A 19068-nucleotide genomic window follows, 5' to 3' on the forward strand; every position below is an offset into this window, starting at 1 on the left:
TTAGTTGCATTGTAGACTTAAGTGCATTCCCCTAAGTTGCACTTAAGGGGGGGTGTTGGTGTAAATAATTATTCATCATGGATATTATTACACTTACTTAAGTTTACTTAGGATAATGCATTTCATAGTAGTTTGGATATGAGACACTTGGGTGTTTGTGCCACATTGGGATAGTGTGTGTAGGAGAAATTCCACCTCTTATGGTGTTGATCTTGTTATTACACTATCATATCCACTTATTGTGGAGTAATAATTCCACCTTCGGTGGGTGATCCACCTCATGTGGAATATTATATTATTTCTCCTACCTACCCACACCTATTTCCTACCTACCCTTGTTTCTTATTGAGCCACATGTCATATTTGTGTGCTCATACATATCCCTAGTCTTGCCTATATAAGCAGGCTCATCTACATTGTATGTAACAACAACGATAATCCAGTTGATTATTGATCATTTTCTATTGATGAGAATACAGTTTATTCTTGTCCCATATTATGTCTCTATCTTGTACATTTCATTGACCTCTTGATCTTGGCAAAATCCAACAAAACCCATAGGGAATAAGCCAGTCCGGGGGTTTCTCTTTCCAGCCAAGGAGAGTAGATTTGGCAAGGGAGATTTTAGCTCCAGACATGATACCAAATGTTTTAAGCTTTTGAACAAGGTTGTCAATATTCTAGGGTGAAAGTTCAAGGAAAAGGGCATATTCATCTGCAAACTGGATGTTGAGGAGGCTGGAGTCATTAGGGAGCTTAATTCCTTTGACACAGGGGGATAGAGAATTGTCCCTGAGAAGATAGTATAGAGCATCCAACGCAATGACAAATAGAGCAAGTGTAAGCGGACAACCTTGCTTGATGGATCTACTAAGTTGAAAGTTCTAGGATAAGGATCCATTGACTTCAATTTGAGTCGAGGCGTCCTGGAGAAGGACCTTAACATATTTGCAAAAGTTAACCGGAAACCCATAGCATCATGATGACAAAGTCCCATTCCACACGGTCATATGCTTTTTCAAAATCTAGTAGGAACATAGCAGTGTCTTGGTTAGAGGCTCTAGCCCAATCCATGGCTTCCCAGCTCGTAATGAGGTTTTCGAGGATATATCTGCCCTTGATAAAGCCTGTTTGGGTGGGGTAGTTCAATTTAGGGAGGTGCTTTTTAAGTCGAAGGGCAATAACCTTAGCCAAAATTTTGTAGGAGACATTGAGGAGGGTGATAGGCCTCCAGTTCTTGATTAAGGCCCTATCCCCATCCTTGGGTGTCAGTTTGATGGTCCCCTTGTTAATGTTAGCACCAAGGGTGCCATTGTCAAAAGCTTCAAAGTAAACACCATGTAGGTCAATGGCAATCCATTCTAGATTGGCCTTTTAGAATTCAATAGGGAGGCCATCCAGGCCCGGCGCTTTGTCAGATTTCAGGGAGTTGATAGCAGTAGTGATTTCCTCAATAGATACCCTTTGGTTGAGGAGGATGGAGTCCTCAAGGGAGATCCTAGTGGGGATCATGGTTTTGCACTTGTCTCTAATGTCCTTAGCCTTGGCATTGTCTTAAGAGGTGAATAGGTTTTTGTAGAATAGTTCAAAAGCATCTTTGATACTGGGGAGGTCAATAATTTCTTTATTGTCGATAATTAGCCTATCAATCTTTTCCTTGGATTGTTTGTGCTTAAGTAGGTTAAAGAAGAATTTGGAGCCCTTGTCCCTAAATTGTAGCCAGTGGGTGTGAGCCCTCACCATAGCCCCACGGATCTTAACTTGCTAGTGTTTTCTAAGAGCTTCTCTAGCAATTGCAACATGAGCAACCTTATGAGTGCAACTAGAGTTGTTTTGGATATTGAGTTCTGAGGACTGGAGCTGGCTAATGAGCGATTTTTCAGCAAATCTGAAGTCTTTTGCCTTTTTTTGCCCTATAGTCTATAGGGTTTTTTGCCAAGAATTCACATTAAAGTTCCATCTATCAATATGAGAGGGGAGGAGTTTGTTCCGACAGTTGAGGAGTCTGATGAGATGCAGGGTGATCAAAACATCCTGATCCTTGAGGAGGGAGGTGTTAAGCATAAATTTACAGGATTTGTTGACCTGGGTAGTCATAATATTTATAACATTAATAAGAGCCATAACAAGGTGATGGTCGGACAGGGACGTAGGCCAAACAGAAATAGGCCTACCTTGGGCATCAGGCGAGAAGGAAAAACTCTCTTTATTAGTGTAGAATCGGTCCAGCCTAGAGTAGATTCTACTCTCCCCCTTTTGATAGTTACACCAGGTATGCCAGAGGTCAAGGGGGGAATGTCCAAGCTCCTCTAATGGATCAAACAAGGATTTATGCAGTTTGAGCCCATACCAGTGCTCTCTTTCCGAATTGTTCCATGCAAAGGGTAGGCCACCAATTTTTTCAAAGCTATTACAACCATATTGAAATCCCCCACAATTATCCAGGGGATGTCTGGGAGAGATCTAAGCCAATCCCATAAGGCAATCCTATCTCTATAATCATTAGCAGCATACACAAAGCAGATCCCAAAGTGAGTGCCTTTTTGATTGATGGAGGTCCAGACAGCCCTATTGCATGGGGAGATACCCTTGTCAGTAATGAGATTAGACCACTTGGGGTTGATAAGGAGCCCAACACCTCCCTTGCCTCTAGGGTGATTAGAGCAGATTTTAATGGCATCCTTCCAGACATAGTTAAGTGTAGTTTCAAGAATAAACTCAGTAGCTTTTAGTTCTTGTAATAGTAGAAAATCTGTATCCTTATGTAATTCAAGGAATCTTTTCACGATAATCTTTCTGTCAGGTGACTCCAACCCTCGCACATTCCAAGAAATAAATTTCATCATTACTGAGAGGGGGTTAAGGAGCAGCTGCCAGCCTTAGAGCTGGAAGGATTCATGGGAGTGTCAGGAATTGTGGGGGGATTAGTCCCCTTCTTCTTATTCTTGGAGCCAAAGGGCCTCCCTTTTTTCTTGGTCATGGAGTCATGATCCAACTGGTCTTCCTCCTCCTCACTAGGGGAGGAACCAGTTAGGGGATCAATAATCCCTTCCCCATTCTGTCCCAGAAGACTCAATTTACTGTATCCTGTGCAAGACTCAGATGTTGATTTGTAGGAGGGGAGCGCATTAGGGAACATCTCAGGGGCAGTTGTAGTGTTAGCAGGAATGATTTGGATAACGCAAGAGTCATCGATTTCATTAAACACCTTGGGGACACCACACTTATCAGTAGTGTTATCAAGACCCAAAGGAGGTGCTTGAGTGGGAATCGTAGAGGAGGAACTTAGGGGAGTTCCAGGTCTATGAACCATCTCAACAGAGCTAGATCCAGAATCCGTAGAAGCATTGCCAAGGATGGTGCCCTCAAGGTTTTTAATAATAGACTTGACATTTGGATGGTCTAAAGGATGGGAGGAGGTATTCTTCCTAGAGTTGCTCTGTTTAATTCCAGATCGGATTTTATCAACTGCCAATTCCTGCACATTTTTCCTTCGTCTTTTTTTGTCGATAGCTAATTGGAAGCCATCATCAGAGTAGGCTTTGGTGGTGTCCATGGAAGAGGCCTTAGGGGGGATGGGCATGGGTTGGAGGGGGCTTATATTGGCACAGCCCAGGCTAGGATATCCGTTGCTCAGGCCCGAGGCAGAGTTTCCACACCCAACCATCCCATTAAGTGGATTGTTCATGCTAGTTACAGGGGGGTTGTTAGCAGACGGAGGGGTGGTATCGGTTCCATTCACCGACGACATTGAATCGGTGCTTTTAGAATTTCAGGGGTCACCCTTGGAGGGGTCGGCCTTGTTTTCAGTAGTTCTTTTTTTAAAAATAGGGCAATTCTTTTGGTGTCATTCTTTCTTGCATAGAAAACAAGCATTTAGCCCTCCTAAGGTTTCTAAAGGGCATGAATATACCTCATTTTCTATCTTAATATTCAGGGTATCGGGTATATCAATTCCTGGTTTGATTGAAACCAACATTCTTGCATCAAGATGGGGGATAAGTCTATTAGAATCGTCCATCCTGACAAATTTGCCCATAGGTTCGATTATTTGGGGTAGGAAGCGCCATAGGAATGGCGGGATGTTTTTAAGAAGAAGCCACCTGGGGCATGAGAGAGCCATAATTTCCTCGTTGATGGCTTTGGGCGACAAAGCAAGGGCACAGAAGGAAGTGTTTCCTATGGCACAATATTGTTTTTTCAGAACCTCAGCCTGTGTTTCTGGTGAGGTGAAAAAAATGATAAATAAACCCTTTTGAATTTGCCTACAAAATGAAAATCTAAAACCAAGCTTTAAATTCCAAAAATTATGAAACCAGTTGTCCAAAAATTTGCGAGGGGGGGCATTTTTCAACATCTACAGCAGTAAAGAAGATTGTTGTGTTTCTTAACCTATCTTTCTCACACAAGATTTATTTAGCCATAGCATCATTTGGCGAAATGGAGGAGAGATCGATGGAGATGGCTAAGGTCTTACCTTCTCCATCGAGTCGAGCGAAGCCAGCCACGAACTTAGCATTCCTATCGCAGGTAACGCCATCTCTAGGACCCGTGACGACGTCTAAGAAAGACCTCTTAGGTTTCATCGATGAGATTTTAGGGTCAGGTGGTACGTCTGGGACAATAACATCCTCAGGCTCCATCAAAGGCCAAGTGCAGTGCTCACACGAGGGCGGTAGAGTATTAAATGCGAGCATAATCAACTACTAAAACATCTAGCGAGCAAAAAATAAAATTAAAAAAAACACACAACTGAAATGAAGTGGATGTTTTAAGTTAGGAGGCTCAAACCACGTGGAGGAGAGCGGTCTCCTCCACCACCTTCACTGGTCTATGTGCGCAGGGGGTGTCCACATCAACAGGGGTGAATTGAGAATCGTCATTGACCTAGCTTGCAGTCTCCAGATTCGTAGTAATTCACAATCTCCAGATTCGCAGTAATCGTCGTTCAATCTTCCCAACTTGTTCCTCTTAAGACATTTTTAAGTTTTCTATAATCGCAGATTCGCAGTAATCGTCATTTCAATTAATTGTCGTTTCAATTAATCGCAGTAATCGTCATTCCAATTAATCGTTGTCTCCTCCATTTTAATCTCCAGATTCGCAGTCCTAGATTTGCAGATGCCTTTAAAACATCTTTTTTTGTAGATTTAATTCGTTGTTTTCAATTTTTTAGGTTTTCAATAATATAGGTGAAAGTTTATAATAAATAAGAATAATACCTAAAATATTGAATCAAGTCAAATTCTTAATAATTAATTTCTAATATAATATGAAATATGTATTTTTGAAAATATAATTGTATGAAAACAATTACTAATAGTTAATTAATCAAAATTGATTATAATAATATCACAAATACTAATTTGGGTGATCCATGTTAGCACAACGATTAGATCATTTTTTGATGAAACCACCACCAAAGTTCGAATCTCTATTGGACTGCTTGGCTCACAAGCTTGGTACTTTCGTTGGCTAGATAATACACTATCACTTCAAAAATCTATAACAAAAATTTATAAATATAAATTTATTTTTTTTTTTTAATCTTTTTTAATAAAAATACTTAATGAAACTTTGAAACACTTTAAAATTATAGATAATACACTATCACTTCAAAAATCTATAACAAAGATTTAAAAAATACATTAAAAAAAATGTTTTTTTAATCTTTTTTAAATAAAAATACTTAATGAAACTTTGGAACACTTTAAAATTATGAAAGAATGACGTGGTTGTTACTACTTAATCTAATCAGGAGGTTCTTGTCTCATGCTTTTTCTATTTTCCTTGTATTGAATAACAATATAGCATGACAAAAACATTGACAATGAAGGAAAATAAACTTAATTTAAGGAAATCGACTATTTTCAATAGTCTGGTATAAATCAATCAACTGAACATATGGAGAATCAGACAGTCAATATAAACAACTCTCTAGTTTCTCATTATAAAAATTGTTTCAAGCCATATTTGCTGAAATTGATGGCGATTATTAAAATGCCAAATTGAAGGGGAACCATCAACATTATTTAGGCTTGGAGAACATTTTCGATGGTGATTTACAGCTAGAAAGCAGATTACTCTTGACTTATATGACGTCCATAAGCATTTGGATTGCCATGCTCTAAAATCAGTGACCCCACAAATTAGAATTAAAGTTCGAAAAAGAAATCACACATTGATACTGTACTGCAGATAATTGCAGCTTTTTGTAAATTAATAGTTTTTCCCCACTTGCTTTGATTGTTAAAGAAATCCCCCTCCGTCACGAGAGCGGCAGATGCCAGCCTGTTCAAACAAGAAACTTTTACGTAGCCTACTCTACACCCATCAATTACTATAAATAATTGCTATGTAAGCCAGTTATCTCACACCAAGGAAGATGGACTCCAGAGGAAAGATGAAGTTCAGTAGCAAGTCCTTGGTGGTTTTGATTGCAGCCAGCATTTTTGCTGTTGTAATGCCATCTGATGCCACATACCACGCTAGCAATCCTCCTCCAAAGGCGTACTATTACAAGTCTCCTCCTCCACCGGTCCATCTGTCATCTCCTCTAAAGGCGTACTACTACAAGTCTCCTCCTCCACCGGACCACCTGTCATCTCCTCCAAATGCATACTACTACAAGTCTCTTCCTCAACTGGCCCACCTGCCATCTACTCCAAAGACATACTACTACAAGTCTCCTCCTCCACCGGTCCACCTGCCATCTCTTTCAAAAGCGTACTACTACAAGTCTCCTCCTCCATCGGTCCACCTGCCATCTCCTTCAAAGATGTACTACTACAAGTCTCCTCCTCCACTGGTCCAGCTATCATCTCCTCTAAAGACATACTACTACAAATCTCCTCCTCCACCAGTCCACCTGAGATCTCCTCCAAAAACATACTACTACAAATCTCCTCCTCCACCGGTCCACCTACCATCCCCTCCAAAGGTGGAAATGAAGCCCCCTCACCCTCCTGTTGTAACTCCTTCCCTACCTATAGCAATGCCTGTGTACCCATCTCCACATTCTAAATCCCCAGTCTACCATCACTTACTCATCACTACTCTTACAAGTCCCCCCCTCCTCCATACCAATTGATATGTGAAACAGCTGATAAGGTATCCAATTCATTGGCACTTTGGGTGGTTGTCTTTCTATCACAAGTAATAGTAACCTACTTTTATTGCATAATGTGTTGCATAAATACTTGTCTTACTCTCTGTTGTTTACTCACTGCAGGATGCCAACTTGCTTTTTGGAAGTTGAAGTTGTAAAGAGGTACTAGCTATAATACAATAATGGATTCAGCTTTGGTCTGTTTAAGACAAACGCTTTCAGCACATTGTGATCGCATTGATCTGCATATGGACCTCGATTGCTATTCTACATTCGATGCAATAAAGCATCCTAGTTTTTTGTTTTTTTCAATAAAGTTTCTCGCTCTTGATTTTATTCTCACTACGACTCTGTATTTTTTTAAAGATGGTTATTTATAATTTATGGTAATAAAAAGAGTATATATGATCTCTTTTGCATAAATCTAGGCTAATAAGATAAATGTACGAAATTTAATTTGTAAGAGTTGGAATTGATAAAGTGATAGATATTTGCATGAGAAAGATGGATGTATTTAATTTTTAAATTTATGATGGAATATTGATAATGTACAGTATTTATTTGTTAATATTTAGAAATTGATGCTATTAGGGTATATACCATCTCAAAATTTATATAAATTTGGAATCTTGGGTCACTCTTGATTAGCTCAAAACTTAACTTTGATGCTTGGATCTAATTCCGTAAGCAATGGATTTCTGAAAAGAGTTTCACCATAATCTTCAATTTTTAAATTTGTACAAGGATAAGCAGAAATTTTAAAGACTTTAAGGCAAGCTACTGAACTATGAGGGTCAAGTTATCTTTGGTCAGCACTTTTATGGGTCAGCTTTATAGCCTTGGGTGAATGTTGGAAGACAACAAGCAAGCATGCAAATGACTTATATGTAGATTCTAACGTAAATTATTCTTTCTATGTTCCAAATTGATGTGTTGCTAGAATGATTGTTCTTTGTAATTTGAAGGTTTCTATGGTTATTCATTGCATGCATCCCTTGATGTTTTTAATTGCATAAATGTATGCCTTTAAATACAAAGACAACAATTAGCCACACAAATGTGTACCAAGCCCACTTCTAGTAGCTAATAGAAAAAGGTAGGAGTCAACAATTTTGAATTTGAAAAGCTAAATTTTATGGTCAATCTTGAGCACTACATGATTGATCCAAGTGTAGGATTGACCAAAGAGAGGAAATACAAATTTTGAATTCTTGCATAAATGTATAATTAGGAAATAATAATGAGGTAAATGTGAGGGAATAGGTGCATGTAAGGCTAGGATAATGTTGGATGTATCAAAACTTGTGTAAATATTGATAGATAAAGGATTGAAGAATCAATCAACTTGATATAAGAGTGCGCCGTTTTTCAATATATACTTTTATTAAGACATTCCATCAATATGAGCCTAAAACTAAATAGAATTTGTCATGGGTATGAAAAATTTATAATTTCATATTACCTAGTCTAGTTTGAGTTATATTTCAATTTAAGATGAACTTTCAAAGTATGTGAAATTCTCAACCAAATTGAAAAGTATATATTCAAAGAATAAAAGGATATGTGGTCCATGCAAAGTAATGGGTCCATTTTGAAATCTTCGGGTGGTTTTTCAATCTTGGCATGAATGTTTCATAAACACTTTTAAAATAGAGAAGATAAAACAATGAGTAACATCTATCATATTGGAAAAATAGGTACAAATAGGATTTTTGTTTTAACTTTATATGAAACCTTTAAAATACATAAAGAGAATTGTTAGAAATTTCACCTATATAGAAATGTATACTAGAATAGTCCTCCCTGTGTAGTGGTTGTAATGAGAAATGACACTTCATGCATGACCATGAAATATAATTAACATTCATCCAAGTAGATGAAGAATATTTTTCTAGTATAATGTGAACTTTGCTTGAAATCTCAAAATGAGACTATTAACTATTAGTGGCACTATACATTACATATCCAATTTCTTGTGTAGATGTGCAACTAATTTGTGGAGAGGGGAAAATAGTGCATAGAAGATAAGTGTAATATAGGGAAATGTAAGAATGCAAATGCATATGTCATGCAATTTATCATTTAAAAATTGTCATAAAAAAACTATGTGACAATCATAATAAGCATAAAAAAGTACATAAATTAGAGATAATTATCAAAGGTATATAAGCCAATGTCTAGGTTAACACCAATATAGGTAAATGGCAAAGTATATGACATTTAGGAACATAGAATATAAGAATTGAAGCATACAAATCTAAACCCATTATATGCAAATAACAATGTTAAAAGTGGTCATAAAGGTGAGATAAGGATTGTGTAGTTATATATAAAATAAGGAAGGCATGATGACCCTAATGTGGATCTTTAGAACAAGTTAAGGCATGTGAGCACACAATAGGATGAAGAAAGAATGATGTTGCTAATGTGATAGGATATTTCTTCAAAAAGTGATAAGGTATATAATAGTATCATAGGTCCTATTTTTCTATGGTGTGAGAATTATAATACTATTTAGGTAGGCAAAATTTATTATTCTATGCAAAGATGAAGGGCATTGAATTTTTTCGTTGTTATTAGATAATTTATGTAATAATCAGTATTTAAACTTGAATAGTAATAAGATAATAATTTGTGGATAGCTTCAGCAAGATTTCAACTAGATGAAGTTTATCTAATTATTTATATTTATAGATGTATTTAAAAATCATGTAAGATTATCACTATTTAAGATCGCTATTTATGAATGTCAACCAGTATATATAAATAATTTGAATATTGTTTTTTCCCTATAAAATTTATTAAACCATGATATTAAATGAATTATATGATGTATTCCTTAATTATGCTAAAAGATGTTAAGGTATTTAATGTGGACAAGCCAATATTTAAGTTGTCTTGGCAGCAATATAAAATCACCATTATTGTAGTTCGAACAAGTGGACAATAATAGAGTTCGTACACATGAGAGAAAAAACTATCTACATTTATTTCAAAGGATCTCTCCATCAATAAACGATAAAATTTTAAGAAAACTTATTCCATATTTTGATAGATATAAAGGACCATCTTACAGGGACCTACTACATAAAAATCAAACATCGGTAGATTCCATCTTGTTCAGTAGCTTTCAATAGACATGTGATTTAGCATTTTGTTCTATCATCCTAAATAATTCTAGTAGAACCTACTTGAATACACCTCTACTCAAGTCTTGCATAAGCCAAATTATCAGCCTTTCCAGAATGAGATCGACTATGAAAGTAGGTTAAATAGTCCCCAAATGTAAATGGTCTGTATTTAGATGGGTTGTGCTCATTAACAAGCTCAGGGACAGGCTTGATAATGGTGGACCTGGCTGGAGCACAAAACAATGGAACGGATATGCGAGCTTGACTGTAATTGGGCACAGCACGATGCTCCACGCTCTGAAACTTCCCATTGCTTAACACCTGCTATAAATTTGAGGTCAATCAACTGATTATAATATCTCAATTTCATTGCAAAAAAATATAGATTCTAGTATTATATACCTGCAAGACATCAGCCACATTAATCAGAAGAGCATTAGAAATTGGCTGCACTGCAACCCATTGGCCATTATGTGATACTTGAAGCCCTCCCACATCATCTTGCAAGAGGACTGTAATTAAACCCACATCAGAATGCTCACTCACACCAAATGTCATATCTGGGTTAGGGCATGGAGGATAGTAATTCAAGAGCAATCGCTCATGACCCATTATGCTCTCAAAAATACCAGAAATGCCAAGGCTTTCTGACAAAGCAGAAAGAATCTCTAGTGCCACCTTTCTCACCTCAGTCATGTATTCCAAAGCTGAATCTCTGCACACCATAGAATAGGTCAGAATGATTAACATATGAATGCCAAAATATCTATAAGACAGAATAGTTTTATTAAATTTATGAGATATTGCTTACCGAATGATTGGAGGCCAGTCCTTAAGTGTTTGGGCATCAATGGTTCCTTCAACGATGAACATGAGAAAGTCCCTCCATTCGAGAACCTTTTGGTCTTTTGCAGTAAAGCTGGTTCCATATACAACAGGCTTATCATGGCGTTCAGCTTTGTACTTGGCCTTTTCCACTTCTGGCAGCTCAAAGAACATGTGGTGAGCTCTCATCATGTTCTCTATCACCCTCTCTGGAACCCCATGATTTATCACCTGTACAAGAAAACAGTCAGCCTTAAACATCACACATTACGCAGCAGATTAAGACTAGAGATTGTGAATCAATTCGAAGTGTAACACTTTCAAGTCTAAAAGTGTATTCTTAATATGATTACATACATTAAGCAACATATTAAACCTAAAAAATGTCATCAACTCTGATTGTTTAACACTTCGAGTCTAAAAATATAAATTTAATGTATATGATTTAAGTTGTTCCAAAAAAACAAACACCCCCACAATATGGATTTACCACTCAATCATTAAGTCAGAAACAGCATAGAAAGAGTGCATGTTTAAACCTGGAAGAAACCCCATTCCTCACAAGCTTTGCTAATGGCATTGATTGCCTCTGTTCTATTGGGCCCATATATGCCACTTAGATCTATCACAGGAATGCTCTCTGTGCAGACTGCAGTGGTTTTTGAGCGCTCATTCTCCGAGCGAATATAAGACTTGGGAATCTCCCTCATGCCAGTATCTACTAAACTCTTTACACTTCTGTTTGCTAGAGCAGCCATTTTAAGCTCTTCTTGACTCTGCAATACAATGCAAACTAATTACTTAGACAATGCCAAACTTAAGACTAGAAGCAGAAGGAGGCGTATTAATAGAAATTAAGAGCAGTCGTGGACGAGGGATCACCGCAAGGCAGTGACAGAGTTTGGTTTGACTTCTTGTTGGGATTCCCACACAGGAGTGAGTCAAAGTTTGGTTTGAGTTATGGTCGAGGTTTCAGTACGTCATACATTTAAACCTGTCAATCAGCATTTAAGGATTAATTTGACATATCATGTACTATAGTACTTAAAGATTGATGTTGGTTAATGTCAATAGGATGAGTGTTGACTATTTTGGTATAGATAGATAGGTGTATAATTACCGTTGATTACTTTATCATCGAGTTTTATTATGTTTAAACAGAATAATGATGAATATTATATAGTCGAAATTATAATTTTAATTATAATCTTTTTTTTAATAATTTAGGGGTGTCACTATGATATATCCCAGCCTAAGTCTTTTGGGGATGACAACAACAGTCTATAAGCCACTATCATTGGGTAATCTCGGGTTAAGAAAATCAATCTTGGGACCTATATGGGAAGAATCCAAAGCCCTTAGCCAATCATGCTACCCATTTATGCTAATTTCAATTATAATGTTATTCATAATTATGAATTAAATTCGATGATCTAATAATTATGATTATATATTTTATCAATTGTTGCTAGCCTTGATAAGAGTTGATATCAAAATTTCAATTATAATGCTATTCATCATTAGGATTTGAATTCCATGACCTAATAGTTGTATTTAGACGATTTATTAATTCTTGCCAGGCACGAATACTAATGTGTGTGTTGCATTCAATTTATTTTATCAGTTTATTAAATGAACACATATAGTTAAGAAGCTCGAGAAATAATATTTAGTCTACAGAATTTACTTTACTATCATGTCAAAAGCATTCAATGCAAAAATCATACTTTTTTTTAATAATAAATTAAACATGTCCAATACATTGAATTCGTTGAATAAAATTTCAACTATATTAATATCTTGAATGATATGTGTACTACTATATACATCATAATAGTCATTATTTTATTGTGAGGTGGTAGAGTAAATTAAAATGAGAATGAAGTTTGGCTTTAATAAAACTACATTGTTGACTTCAAAATTATTTTATCTTTTTGAATGACATTTGTAACATCACTAAATCTATACATTAAGATATGCACAAATAAAAATATTTATTTGTTAGCCTATAACTATATTTTGTAACAATTTTCACCTCAAAACGTGTCTCATGTTGGAATTATATTGCCCCTTATAATACCCTAACTATATGTGATTCTTTACACTATTTTTCCAAAACTAAAAATCAATTACAATAACAATATCTTAAAAATATAGCTCACTACAATTTACATATCAAATTAACACTAAATAACCATATTTACAAAATCATTACTTAATACCTCTTTTTCTATAAAATATGATAATTTTTTTAAAAGATATACATGTAAAAGAGAAATTTTAGAGAAATATACATTTAAATTTGAAATGTTTTACTTCCTATTTTAACACAATGCAATTATTGTGGTAAACAAGTGAGAATAGATTATTAGTTAATATATTGCTTGAACAATTAAAAATATATATATTTTGTAGACGTATAAAAATGATGATATTACTAAAGGAATATTTAATGTTCATTTTATTCTCATTCCTCTATTTAGTTAAATCTAATTTAATTAAATCAACCACATTCTTCTATTTAATTAAATAAATTATTCAATTTATTTATTTAAATTCAGTTAAGCCCTTTACATCATTTAATTGAATAAATCATTTTATTTAATTAAATCCTTTCTCCCTATTTTTTTAATTAAATTTATATTTAATTATATAGTTTACGCCAATTAAATAAATCTAATTTATTTAATCCCCAATTTGCAACCAAGTTGAAATAAAGCAATTTATTTTAATTAATCCTATTATTCCTCATCCACTTGCATTTTCCTACATCTCCCACTTGCATCCTAACCCTATTCCTAATTTCTTCTAGAATCCATCTAATCTTAATCAATTAGCCTAAACCCATCCATTATCCCTTTTCCCAAAATTTGAGGAGGTCACTTCTCAAATTTGGAGTAAAGTCTTCAAAAGGCATTAAAGCCGTTATGCCTTCAACGAGCTAGCTTGTTGAATACCCCCAAACTTGGAAGGACTCTTACAAATTTGCCTCCAAAGTCTTCAAACCATTAATGGTTAACTAACCCTTAGTGGCATGGTTAAAGACTTTTTGACTAACTTAACCCTCATCTAACCCAGGGGTCTCATCAAGCATTCATTGCTTTGACCATGGTTATCCCTTTAACCTTTGCACAAGAGTTTATCCTTTGGATAAAAGGTTTATCCATTGAATAACCCTAACCTAACCTTAACCCTTATCTTCTAAGGTAACCATGAGGTCTTCTCAAGCATTTAATGCTTCTTACATCTCCTCTCAACCAGTCTTATGTTGATAATTGTCACCATTTCATTGGTGAAAATTGTAAGCATGGATTGATAACTTTCAATCCCGACCCTTGATAAGCTCATCCAATCTTGACCTTCCATTGCCCTATTTTCCCTATAAATAGAGCTCTCATTCCTCCATTAAAAAGATCATCCAAGCTTTTAGGATCTCACTTATGCTCAATTTTATCAATACATCTAGCCTCTTTTTGTAATAGGAATTAATCTAATAAGCATTTTAGAGTATTTCTATTATCATTAGCTTAAATCATTAACTAGTATATCATGTTAGGATAGTATTGCTACTAATCTTGTCATCTTATAATCTACTTTAACTCATTCAAAGAATCATGAATAAATAGGTTGTATTTCATGTTAAAACCAATCTAAAGCATCCCTCATTCTTGCATTCGTCATCCCTGAGTCACTTTTCTCAATGATCTGAGAGAAAAGGCATTGGCTTGAGGGATCTTGTGAGATAGAGAACCATGGAACCTACCTTGGGAAGTTGAGTCATTCTTCATGACTCCATAACTTCCACCGAGAAGTCATGTGGGTGTGTGGACAAGTCCCTTTGAACAATATTTTCACATTTTAAGTTTCATTGACCCGCTTTTCCCGCACACATATTTAATTAATAATAATATTTTTATTTAAATATATAAACATATAAATAGATTAATTAAAAATATTAATATAATAATTAAAAATGTTTAATACAATAATATATTTAAATGTATATTATTTTCATGAGGGTCGTTTATGTCTTTCTTACTACAAAAAGATGAGAATCTTCTTTGCTCACAACAAACATTTGGTATAATAAGATACCACTTATATAAACACATTTTCAATGGATAGACAATCACATTGTTAAGATAACCAAGAGAAATAATGATCTCTTCATTAATATAAACAAATGTTGAAGCATGGTCCCATAACATTAATTATGTCATGCTCTCGCCCATGGCCTCCCACTCCCAAATTTTAAATTCCTCTACCCTACCTGTGGTAGCCTGTGATGACTCCCCTGCTGACAACTCTTCTGCAAAAGGTTCCCTGGTCTAAAAATCGTAGTGGACGTTTCTGATACATGTTTTAGTAAACTACCCATTTAAAGTTTCCTTTGCAGACAAGCTCAAGAAGCCCCCTAACAGCTCTTCAACTTCTTTGGTTAAATACCTTCCCCATGCTTTCACAATCCTAGAGGTGATCCTTGGTAGTGAGGTGTTGGATTGCATTGCGTACTTTGAGAAATATGTTCTTATCGGATGCTTCAACCATCTCTGGCAATCTCTTTCAGCACTCTACTCCTAGATTTCAACCCACTGGAACCCTCTGGTTTCTGGTAAGTTAGAAATATACCCTTGTTCTCAAGTTTTTTTTGTTGTTTGTTTTGATTACTCTAACTTGGATAAAGAATCTATTATGTCTCGGGGCCTCTAGTTATGAGACTCCCATCCCTTAGCTCTCTATCCCCGGACCCCTTCTTATGGACCCCATCCAAGTCTCCCCTGCATGGGTCAGGCTTCCCCACCTCCCTCTTCACTTCTAGTGCAAGGATATAATGGTAAGATTATTGACAACTTCGTTAAAGTAGATTCCAACACTAGTATCTTTTCCCACACATCCTCCACCACATCTTGGTGGAATTCTATTTCTCCAAGCTACTTTTGGCTGAGATTAATCTCAAGATCAGTGAGCTTATGTGGCATTAGTGTGTGGATTATGAAGGGCTCCTATTTCATTACAATCATTTCCTTTCTATTGGACCTCTTGCCTCATCCTTTTCATGTGTTCCTCAACCTCGCTTGTCTACCACTTGGTGGAAGGATCATACTAAGAGGTGTCATCTTACTATTTCTCTTGCTGACTCTATTTTAGACTCTTTGACAACTTCAGAGCCCCCTTCCTCAGTGGCTATTTCCACCTTTACAGCTCATGGTAGATCTTCCTCTATGGCCCCTGCCCAAGAATCTTTTGTCTCCCTGATGACTGGTTCTTTCTTGATTGATGTTCCATATGCTCCTTAGGATCTCTCTCAAGTATGGGGTTTATTAGTTCATTAGTCCCAAATTATATCTCTCCTCAAATCTCTAGGTTCCTATTCTGGGTTTCGCAAATCAACTTTTAGACTCGGCCTCAGCCTCATAGGGTTATGCTAACACAGTTTTACTTCACTCTTAGGATAAGGACTCTTCATGGATGGTTGTGTGTCACAAGAAAAAGGGTCACTCCCTTCTAACCCAGAGTTCTCAATTTTCTCCATTAAGCCCACATCTTGGCCCTTGTTCTAACCCTTAGTGGGGTTTTTTATTTTATTTCAGCACTGTTATTTTATTCTTGAGTTATCAGGGTGTAAGTTTGCTTCTCTTTTTGGTTGATTTGATGTACTTTGTCTGATCTATAATGGGTTGGGGCCCTTACCCACTTAATTCAATAAAAAAAAGTTGAAGCACTCTTTATAGTGTAAGGAGTAACCTAGAATAAGGTGGTCTAAAAGGGTTAATTTTTCCTTCAACCTATTGCACTATTTATTATATTAATAATAGAAAATAATATAATTATATGTTACTATTATTATATTAGTCATTCCTAATTAAAAAAGAGATAAATAAACACAAAAAATAATTTTAAAAATAACCATTGCATAGAAAAGAGAGGCATCATAACAGCTATATGGTTCACCATCTCCTCTATAAATGTTATTGAACTCTCTCATGGTGCTCAAATTTCTTCTAGAATTCTTGTCATACCAGGAGATGACAATCCTCTTACCCCCTCCCCTTCTAATGATAGACCTATAGATGATTCAACTGCTCCTTTAGATTCTATTCTCTCAAATTTAATAGTTGTTCCCTTTGGAAAACATGATTGTATCTTGAGAAATGCCTCTGTGATTAATAATGCCCATGAAAACCTTAAAAAATGGTCCCCTCCTCTTTTGGGCCTTCAATAGTCTAAGAATCTCAAAAAGGCCACTTTGGAGAAAGGTAGTAAGGTTGGTAGAAAAATTAGCCAAGAGAAAGTGAAGTTGATGGTTGAATATTTGGTGGAATCAGGTACTATTCATCCTTTGGACTCCTATTTCATTGTATCTGATTAATGATAATCATGTCATGGAATGAAAGAAGTTTGTGTCGGAACACTCAAATTAGAATAAATCTCCCACCCATGACTGTTATAAATGGCTCCCCTGGTAACAACTCGGTTGGCAATGGTTCTCATCTGAACTATTTGTGGATATTTCCAACTCAAATCCATCCCCCTATACAAAACCCAACCTGCTACTGTTAGGTCCCGGAGACAACTGAGAGGGGGGGGGGGGGTGGTGAATCAGTTGTCTAATAAATTCAAACCAAAAACCAATTAGCCAGCTTAATGCTTAATACCGATAAACCAGTTAAGTATGCTGGTAGACAATGTTAACAATAAATTGCTATACCGGTAAGGATTAATTCATGAAATATAAACATAAAGTCATCCACAACACATGACACCAATATTTGTACGTGGAAACCCTGTAAGGGGAAAAACCACGGTGGTAAACCTTACCCACAATTAGGTGATACTACTATAGATAGTAAGTGTACATAAATGGGGTTTGCACATGCAAAAAGGCCAACAGCCTAGAGCTCACTGCTCAATCACAAAATGGGAGTCACACTGACTACAGTTGGATGGTTAAATCCAATAAGAATGTATTGCACAAAATAGCATCTTCATATGCTGGATTCAGTACCGGTGTAATGCTGATATGCTTCTACAAAAACCTAACTTCACCTTCAAATGATGTCTTCATGTATTCCTCTGCTTGATCTCGCATATACCTTCACACAATTCTTTTTCGCATTCCACACTTCATCTTACAAATAAGATCTTACATTTATACCATACCCTAAGACCAATTTTAGTAGGTCGGCTCTACAAGATATTACAATAAAAACATTTTACATATAATATAATATCTGATGCAATAAGCGATTGAACATGTTGGCTTAATGCATTTACAACACTAATAAATCATTTCCATAGTGTGCCATGCTGATCTGGAAAAGATAAACCTGCCGGTGTAACCCTAGATAACCTGGACCTATTTGTCGGTAAAAGCAAATATGCAAATATGAATATACCAATGATTAATTCCTCATAACAAAGTGTCCACATGATGTCTTCGACATTACCAAGTGTCTTCCATATCATTTTAGGTGCCGGTGAACATTATATCTTGCCAGTGAACCATATACCAGTAACTGTTGTACTGTTTACTTGATTGCCGATGAATGTTTTTGGATCTCCAAAGTGCTTGTTTTCAGTAGGTGTTGACATCAATGACAAAACCATACCAAAATACCAACAATCTCCCCCTTTGGCATTGATGGCAACACAAGATGGAAAAACCATCAAAGTGCCAAAACAGAAATGCCAAATACCAAAAACCAATCAATCTCCCTTAAACAACAATTTCTCCCCCTAGGAGAACCATGAGTTTCCTCAATTGCGTTTTTCAAAATCTCTCCCCAAATGTGTTTTTTCATAGATATCTCTCCCCCTTTGACATCAATTGCCAAAGTTACAAAAATCAAGTCCATACAAAATACCAACTACTCCCCCTAAGAAGTAGCTTCCTCATCAAATATCGGAATAAGATTTGTCTTTTTAATTCTGCCGGTTGATGACAATCATCAACTGTCTAAGTCTCTACCGGTGGTGGTATGACTCCAAGCTGATCTCTGAGAT

The 19068-nt window shown here is 36.0% G+C and overlaps 1 protein-coding gene and 1 long non-coding RNA gene across 3 annotated transcripts; one reads left to right on the top strand and one right to left on the bottom strand.

Moving 5' to 3' along the window:
- Positions 1 to 6086: 6086 nt before the first annotated feature.
- Positions 6087 to 7450, top strand: LOC131028514 (uncharacterized). The gene is made up of 2 exons (XR_009102599.2): positions 6087 to 7110; positions 7232 to 7450. It is a non-coding gene; the product is annotated as an uncharacterized LOC131028514 (long non-coding RNA).
- A 2628-nt stretch (positions 7451 to 10078) lies between these two features.
- Positions 10079 to 11883, bottom strand: LOC131028506 (feruloyl CoA ortho-hydroxylase F6H1-1). Of its 2 annotated transcripts, none has more exons than XM_057958788.2 (4): positions 11604 to 11883; positions 11051 to 11295; positions 10642 to 10954; positions 10079 to 10560 (listed from the first exon to the last, which is right to left on the bottom strand). In XM_057958788.2, the coding sequence occupies exons 1-4, from the start codon at positions 11820 to 11822 to the stop codon at positions 10312 to 10314; spliced, it is 1026 nt and encodes a 341-aa protein (XP_057814771.2). In that variant the 5' UTR covers positions 11823 to 11883; the 3' UTR covers positions 10079 to 10311. The 2 variants fall into 2 exon arrangements, with proteins under 2 accessions (XP_057814771.2, XP_057814770.2); XM_057958787.2 differs by having other exon boundaries at positions 10079 to 10563.
- Between the last annotated feature and the right edge of the window lie 7185 nt (positions 11884 to 19068).

The sequence above is a fragment of the Cryptomeria japonica genome, chromosome 8 (assembly GCF_030272615.1).
Source record: "Cryptomeria japonica chromosome 8, Sugi_1.0, whole genome shotgun sequence".
Taxonomy (NCBI): domain Eukaryota; kingdom Viridiplantae; phylum Streptophyta; class Pinopsida; order Cupressales; family Cupressaceae; genus Cryptomeria; species Cryptomeria japonica.

Coding starts and splice junctions, on each gene's coding strand:
- LOC131028506 (XM_057958787.2), bottom strand. CDS start 11,822: ATGGCTGCTCTAGCAAACAGAAGTGTAAAGAGTTTAGTAGATACTGGC. Junction 11,296..11,603: donor AGGAATGGGGTTTCTTCCAG/GTTTAAACATGC, acceptor TTTCTTGTACAG/GTGATAAATCATGGGGTTCC. Junction 10,564..10,641: donor ATGTGGCTGATGTCTTGCAG/GTATATAATACT, acceptor TCAAATTTATAG/CAGGTGTTAAGCAATGGGAA.